Source organism: Elephantulus edwardii, unplaced genomic scaffold, assembly GCF_000299155.1.
Source record: "Elephantulus edwardii isolate Elephantulus edwardi_28Jun2011 unplaced genomic scaffold, EleEdw1.0 scaffold00292, whole genome shotgun sequence".
In the NCBI taxonomy this organism is placed as follows: domain Eukaryota; kingdom Metazoa; phylum Chordata; class Mammalia; order Macroscelidea; family Macroscelididae; genus Elephantulus; species Elephantulus edwardii.
Genome location: NW_006400042.1, coordinates 1,234,657 through 1,243,225, shown reverse-complemented (window position 1 = coordinate 1,243,225; position 8,569 = coordinate 1,234,657). Strand labels below are relative to the sequence as shown.

The window sequence follows — 8,569 nt, the reverse complement described above, 5'->3', positions numbered from 1 at the left end:
ACTCCCTCCCTGGTACACAATTCCCTCGCACCCCTCCCACAGCCCCAAGTATATTCGACTATGCAACCTTAATTGTGGACTCTTGTGATAACCATAATACCTTACCATAAATCACTTTTAAATTATTCTCTCCTTCATCTGTTTCAGTGCAGTATACACAATTTATCCAGTTTTTCTCAGTCTACCCCAACCCTTATATCAGTTCCATGTTACAGCAGTGGCACCACGCAATATTTGTCCTTTTGTGACTGAGATATTTCACTCAGCATAATGTCCTCCAAGCTCACCCATTTTCAATAATATTGCATGAGTTCCTTGTTTTTCAATGCAGCGTAGTATTCCATTGTGTGACTATACCACAGCTTCTCTGTCCATTCGTTTGTTGATGGGCACCTGGGTTGTTTCCAACTCCTAACATGTGTGTGCATATATCTGCTTGGATGTCAGTTATGGTCTCTTTGGAATATATTCCCAGTAATGGAATTGCTGGGTCAAATGGTATCTCTATTTGCAACTTTTTGAGAAATTGCCATACCGCTTTCCACAGTGGTTGCACCATTTTACACTCCCACCAACAGTGCATAAGGGTTCCAGTTTCTTCAAAACCTCGGCAGCATTTGTTGTTTGCTGTTCTGTTAAATTTTGCAATTCTGACTGGGGTGAGATGATATCTCATAGTTGTTTTGGAAAACTCATTAACTCTTACATAGTGTGTTATTTTCTAGATAGTTTACTTCGACTATTGATCTGTTTTCCTTAAATCATACGTGGTGATAAGATTGTTGTCCTTATTACATACCACTGATTTGGAATTGACTCATACCTCACTCTCCAGCTGGCTTCTCAGAGGCTGTAACTTAGAAGGAGATTATCTGTCTCTTTCCCATGGAGCAGCTGATGGATTTGAACCTTTTGCCTTTGTGTTGGCGAAGTATAGCGATAATAGAAGTAGAAAATATACATAGACTAAGAATAAGGAAGGTTGGAGAAGAATTGATGCCTTTGAATTGTGGTGTTGACAAAGTGTATTGAATATCACATGGATTTCAAAAACAAGAAACAAATCTATCTAGGGGGAAGTGCAAGCAAGATCCCTTTTTACAGGCAAGGTTAATGAGAGATTATCTCACATATGTTGGACAAGTTGTCAGGAGAGGCCAGTCCTTGGAAAGAGATACTGTGTTGGGAAGAGTTCTAAGTCAGAAAGAGAGGAAGACCCTTGGAAGGTGCTTAATATGTGACTATAACCATGAACCTTGAGCATGACAGAGCTTAAGGATGGTGCAGGATGGAGTAGAGTTCTAGCTCTTCACAGGGTCTCTGTTCGTTCTAGTTAACTCACTGGTACTTAACAACAAAAACGTATAATAAAAACTGTAAAAAACACAAAAAACTGTCATTGTCTAACAGTGTTCTAATATTTATATTTCCAAAGGCTACTGTAACCAGACTTGGTCGGTGGATTGACTTTGACAATGACTACAAAACTCTGTATCCACAATTCATGGAATCTGTCTGGTAAGTATATTTGAAGTTGAAAGTTCATTAACATAGATTTGTATTGGTCAATAGAGAAAGTTCTAGATGAAGTCAGCTTTTTCCCTGACACATAGTTACATGAACATTTTGGAACTAGTATAATTTGTTTGTTTTGGATTTTTTCTGCTCTGGTAGAGCCTTTATCATGGGGCTCCTTAAGTAGTGTGAAGTGGGAGGAGTGGGTGGCCCATTGCTGGGCTGGCTCTGCTTGATGGGCTTGTGAATGATGGAGAACTCACCCAGGTAGTGCCCACTCATCTCGGGCTTGATCTCCACCTCGTGATGATCTTGCCATATTTCATGCCCACCACACTGCCTACCATCTTGGGCAGGATGATCATTTTCCCCAGGGGCATTTTTACCACTTCCATCTTCTCCATTGTTTCTTGGCTTTGTGCAGTTTCTTCAGGCAGTGACCATCACTCTCTGGTGCTGTAGAGCTGCATTAGCTGCTTGTAGGACCTGTATAGCAGCTGATTTCTTCTGCCATCTTAATTGAGTCTTTAGAAAAAAGCTGGGTCCTGTATGTTCTTGAGATTAAACGTTTTTGATTTTAGAAATACAACCAACTGCTGCCAATTTCCTTTCTGATTTATGGATACTGTCCATCAGATAGCCTAGGCTGAAACCTGACAGGAGGACACGGCCATGTGTCTCCCAAGGAAGGCAGCTTGTTGGTTCAGATTGACCCTTCAGGTTAGTAGCCTGACAGTTAACTCTCTAGGGCATTCATGTAATAGCCTAAGCAGGTTAAATAGCAACATATAGACATATTTACACTAAAAAGAAATAATGTGTTTATATATTGCTTATCAAGCAGTTTCATTGGCTGGTTGTTTCAGAAATAGACAGTCATGTTTCTAGTTTGTCTTGTCTGTCTTCTAGAAGCTGCCTACCATAGGTGATGCTAGTACCATTTGGAATACTAGTGCCATAGTTTACACCAGCATACAAGCTGCCATGTTGTAACAGACTGGTAGTTTAATCCACATGGAATTCACTTGTTCATTGCAAAAACCTTTTTTTAAAAAAAATTTTATTTTTGTGTGAGTGTACCGTAAATCAGATCTGACTGGTACAGGAGGAGATTGTCCCTCCTTTCCTGGCAGAGCATCTGGCGGATTTGAAGCAAAAACCTTTTTAAAAACAGTAAAAAGTGACATGTTGACCTTGTCAGATAGAACAGATAGGAATCAAACTGCATTTGTAATGAGTTAGTGAAGAAACCCAATATCAGAAAATATAGACACTCAGTATTATCAGTCAGAACAAGGCCAACTGTGAAACACCATCAGTTGCTTCAAATAGCATCAGTTAACTCATTCACTCAATGTATGGTATTAGGTGGGTCCAGCCCTTGGAGAAGAACATCAGGTTTTGAAAAGTAAAGAATTGGCAAAGGACGGGGCAATGCTCAAGAAGATGGACTGACTTAATAACTGCAACAATAGACAGTGAGATTGTGAGGAAGGAACAAGATTAGGATTTTGATAGGCTAAACAGAGTTGCTGTGATCAGAATTGTTTTCACAGCACCAAACAACAGCGTATGTGTTTAAACGTTGGATAATTAGTAAGAAAAACCAAATAATTGATGCTTTTGAATTCTGGTGTTGATGAAAAAGATGAGTATATTGAATTTTTCTTTTGCTAATGTATTTAATACAGCGTACTGACAGTTTCAAGCTGGATATAGATGAGGTTGTAGCACCAGGAATATCATTGCTGATATCAGATGGATCCTGGCTGAAAGCAGAGGCTATAAGAAGAGTATTTGTTTAGTTTTGACTGTGCAGAGGCATTTGACTATGAGGATCATAACAAAGTATGGCTGACATTTAGAAGAATGAGAATCCCAAAACACTTTTAATAGTGCTTACATGAAACCTGTGTCTAAACAAAGCAAGGGACCACTTCATGGTTTAAAATAAGGAAGAGTGTATGTGAAGGTGGTATACTTTCTCCCTACCTATCCAGTCTGTACCCTGAGCAAATCATTAGAGAGGCTGAACTCTGAAGAAGAATGTAGCGTAAGGATTAGGCGAAGCCCCATCAGCAGCCTGCATTATACAGGTGACATAGCCTTGCTTGCTGAAAGTGAAGAGGACATGTGCAGAGGATCAAAGACTGGAGCTTTCATTCTGGATTGCATCTCAAGAGAAAAGTGACAAAAATTCTTACCACTCAACCAATTAGCAACATCATGATAGATCGAGAAAAGATTGAAACTGTCAACGATTTCATCTTACATGGATTCATAATCAACACCCTTGGTACCGGGAGTCAAGAGATAGATCGAGAAAAGATTGAAACTGTCAACGATTTCATCTTACATGGATTCATAATCAACACCCTTGGTACCAGGAGTCAAGAGATCAGGAAATGTGTTGCAGTGGGCAAGTCTGTAGCTAGGGACCTCTCCAAATTATTGAGTAATGATGTCAGCTTGAGGACTAAGGTGTGTCTGATTGAGGCCATGGTTTTTCTGATCACTTGTATATACATCTGAGCACTGGACAGTGAACAAGGATGACAGAAGAATTGGTGCCTTTGAACTGTGATGTTGGAAAAGAGTACTGAATATCCCATGGATGGCTGAAAGAATAAACAGATGTGTCTTGGAGAGGGTGTAGCCAGAGTGCTCTTTGGAGGCAAAGATAGTGAGGCTTTGCCTGACATGTTTCAGGTTGTTCTTGCAGAGGGACATGATACTCAGAAAGGTAGAGGGCCAGTGGAGAAGTCCCTCAACCAGGTGGATTGACATGGTGACTGCTACAGTGTGCTATTGGGTGTCAAGAAGTGTAAGGATGGCACAGGATAGGGCAGGCTTCAGATCAGACTCCACTGGGTCATACCCAGTGCGATGGTACCTAGAGAGAGTAACAACAAAACATGTAAAAATACATAAATATTATGGAATTCTAGTGGTCTAATGGTAAGGAATTTTATTACCAAGGCAGGAGGTTTGAATCCACCAGCTGTTCTATGGGGGAGAAGATGACAGGATCCCCCCTCTCAGTTTAGTCTCTGAAAACCCAGTAGAGGATTCACTATGAGCTTGTTCCAACTTAAGTGGCATATAACAAAATATGTGCATTATTCACTGTACAATATGGGCTGTTACTTGTGACACCCCCACCCCCACCCCCTTGCAAGTTAACTATATATTATGAACAGTTTTCCAGGTACTATGCCAGCTAGTTTCAACTGAGATTTTCTTTGTTCATTCTACTTACATAGCTGTTTTGTATTTTTGATCTTGTTTTTCATTTATTTGGCTCACAAACTGGCTTAATACTTGTGTTTATAGAATCCACTTTGGCTATGTAATTGTTGAAAATTCTCTCCTTTTTTAGGTGGGTTTTCAAACAATTATATGATAAAGGCCTTGTTTATAGAGGTGTGAAGGTTATGCCCTTCTCCACAGCATGTAACACTCCACTTTCCAACTTTGAATCCCATCAGAATTACAAGGTATGTAAAATGCTAAGACATGATTTGTTATTAACTGATAGGTGGGGTCATTGTGATCATTATTCTTGAGTGGTCTCCAGTAGGGGAATATCATCTGCATCAGTCACTTCAGCCTGGCCTGTTCTTTCCTTGGGTGGATAATAGTGCTAGTCATTGTAACTAGGTTTTCTTAAAAATGATGCATTTCCAATGCCATTTATGAATAATATTTTTTAATATGATGGGTTCTCTTTTCCCCCCTCTCTTGAGTTGTAAATCAAGCTCAGACATATTTCCTTCTAATCACTTGTAACTTAATATGTCTTGAACATTATTTATTATGTTAAAGATATTAGGGGCATAAATTAATTTTGCAGTGGTGGATACTGTTAGGAGCTTTTCTCTGATAAAATGAAATCGCTTGATATTATGTGTGAAAGTAGTTTATAGACGTCTGATGAATAGAGAGCTCTGAAGGCCTAGTGGGTAGGGAATTGCACTGCTAACCCAAAGGTGGGCAGTTCCAATATACCAGCTGCTCTGCTGGAGAACGATGAGTAGTCATCTCTGATGCACTTTACACCCTCTGAAAATCCAAAAGAGTTGGGAGTCAGTTTTGACTCACTTAAAATGAGTTTATTCTCTTTCTTTTTTTTATGTTTACAAAGTATATTGCTTTACTTTATTTAAACAAGGGTTTTCTTTTCCCAGATAACTTGAGATTTTGTTTAACCCCGTTTACTGTTTTTAAAGTGTATTTATAAGGTGGAATTCTTGTATCCTAGCTTCGGTAGATCCCAAAAAATTGTGTCTAATTCTACACCAGTGGGTCTGCAATCTGTTGCAATACCTATGCAAACTACACAGAACCATACTCAAGATTATGGAGTTTATTAGGGAATTTATTCAGGTTGGCAGCAGGTACAGCTTCTCAGTCAGGATATCTTCTGAGACATGCTTAAAGACCCTTCATCCTCACATTTGTAGGCCAGTGTTACAAAACTCTTACTTCTATCAGTTATGGCATCCACCCCCAAGTTCTCCAGCAAACTGGGGTGCAGGCTACTGGCTCTGGTTCCATGCAGTATGTATCCCAGGGTCAGCTCTGTCTCACTATGGCATTTCCCCGTTCTCCAGCAAGCTGAGGTACAGGTTCCTGGCCCAGGTTCCATTGAATAGCTGGCCCAGGGTCAGCTCTGTCTCACTTTAGGTCTCTGGTTCTCTGCTACAGCTGAAGTTGCTGTTCCGTTAGGCCCTGATCTGAGTGGTATAGGAATCTTCGGCCCAGTAGGGCACATGCTGCATTGTTTTACTTCTTTGCTAGTAGTGAAATTCCCAAATTCTGCCACTGAATCTGCTAAATTTAATGGTATGATTAGCCAGTCCTCTTGAAGATGGACTTATGCACCTTATTTACATGATCCTGCCCATCCATTTGGCAGAATCATACTTAGTGGCTAGGAAGGTTGTTTGTTTGGTTTTTTTTTTTAAGAGAAAGCCCAGAAATGATTTTTTTTCCTATCTCTCCCTGCTAGTTCGCTTTTCTTGTTAAAAAAATTCTTTCATTGTTGCACAATACCTACCCCCCCAACCCCGTCCACTTTGTAATGAACCTCTTATTCTGGACTGTTGTCTTGCAAATAATGGCTAATCATGTATTAAAAAGGCCATTTTTTTTCTTTAAAATTTTTTTATTGTTTTTTGTGCATGTACCGTCAAATCAGATCTGACTGGTACAGGAAGAGATTGTCCATCCTTCTCCAGCAGAGCATCTGGTGGATTTGAACTGTGCACTTCTCGGATTGCAGTGCAGCTTCTTGCCACTAGGCCACCAGAGCTCCCCTGAAAAGGCCATTTTACCAGTAAGCTCACTACTCTGCATTTATTGACAATCTGTATTATGCATGTGACACAAGCTTGCTGGCAGAAAGTGAAAGAACGTAATGTATTTACTGAAGGAGATCAATAACTGCAGTTTTCATTATGAGTTACTCTTCAACATTTAAAAAAAAAATCTTAAAAAGCTGTAAGAGTTATGTGTGTTACTGGGCTATGTGGATACCATTGCATCCATCTTCGATGACGCAACAAAAGGGGAAACAAAAAATACAAAAATGCCCAGGAAACCCAAAAGTTTATGAAAGATGCTGAGAGGGCTGTAGAAGGAAGAGCAATCAGAATAGAAAGGAAAAAGAAAAATTACAGGCAAGGGGAAGGGGAGAAACATCTATCAAGAAGAAAGATTTTGGAAAAAGCAATAAAAACCAATGAATAAAAATTCAAGAAGCAAGAATCAAGAAGTAAAGAAAGGCAGGAGGATCTTGTGGTAAGGTGGGAGGGCTGGGACTTTTACACTGCTCTGAGGGCTGGAGGTAAGATAAGTGGTTGAGGATTAAGTGGTTAAGGATGATGTCTCATCCAGTCCAGGGAAAGGCTGCAGGCAGGGTATTTATTGAAGTCGTTGTGCAGCACTCTGCCTGCAGAGAGTCAGAGCCAGCACCTGATGTCTGAGGAGGACACCTTGCTCCACATCTGGCTTCCCAAAACTTGTTGATGAAGAATCAGCAGGCTGCCAAATCAGTCAGAAGTGGTGCCCATACCAATTCAAGGCGTGATGCAGACTTGCAGGTACCTAGAGGAAGTTTCTGCTGTGTATCCTCCCAGCAGAGATACAAAATGGTGCAGAACTGGCTTCAGAGAAGCTGTACCGGAACTGAGGGGACACTGGAGCCTCTTGTTGGGTGGTAGTAGTGGTGCTGGGAAACTCACCTTGATCACTAAGGAAACTGGGGGAATGAACAAGCAGGAAGGTTTGCCTTGTCTTCAGTGCTGAAGTCTCATTCGGAAAGGTGCTTGCAAGTGTTCAGAATAGTCTTGCACAGCATGGTGCTGTTTTGGCTTCACTGCTTTGTTTCCTTATTTGGTGTTTCTACTCAGTTTTTTCTCTCAATCAGTGTTTGATCTACTTCTCTGTTCAGGAGCAAGTTTCATAGTTTCTTCTGATACCCATTTTGGTCCTTTTTAATGATAGATCCTTTCTTTTTTGCCACTTTTTTGGTAGTTGTTGTTTGTTTTTTGTTTACAATGCTTTTCTTAGAATTAGAATTCCTTTTATTAAAAAAAATTTCAATGAAAATTTAGAGAGACTTTGGATTTCCATTCATTCATTGTTGCACTTTTCTCCACTCCCAACCTTCCCCCCTTGTACACTACCCTCTTGGAAAAGTAAAAGAAAAATTCTTTCATTGTTTTACAATCCTTCGCCCCAGGCTCACTCCACTATGCAGCCTTCACTCTGGACTACCATCATAACAAAAATACCTAATCACATATCCCTTTTAAACAGTTTTCTCCCTCATCTCTTTCAGTACAGTATACATTATTTAACCAATCTTTTTCAGTCTCCCCCAATCCCAATGTCACTCCTGTTTTACCAGAGTGCCACCATACTGATTTGTCCTTTTGTGACTGAGATACTTCACTCAGCATAATGTCCTCCAGGGTCACCTATTTTGAATAATATTGCATGAGTTCCTTGTTTTTCAGTGCAGCGTAGTATTCCATTGTGTGAATATACC

The 8,569-nt window shown here is 40.1% G+C and overlaps 1 protein-coding gene across 1 annotated transcript in view; it reads left to right on the top strand.

The window, feature by feature from the left end:
• IARS (isoleucyl-tRNA synthetase) overlaps positions 1-8,569 on the top strand; it is a 131,902-nt gene that overhangs the window by 26,876 nt on the left and 96,457 nt on the right. Inside the window, exons 4-5 of the mRNA XM_006900735.1 lie at positions 1,436-1,518; positions 4,895-5,012. Coding sequence (XP_006900797.1) covers positions 1,436-1,518; positions 4,895-5,012 — 201 coding nt within the window. The remainder of the gene's footprint in view (positions 1-1,435; positions 1,519-4,894; positions 5,013-8,569) is intronic.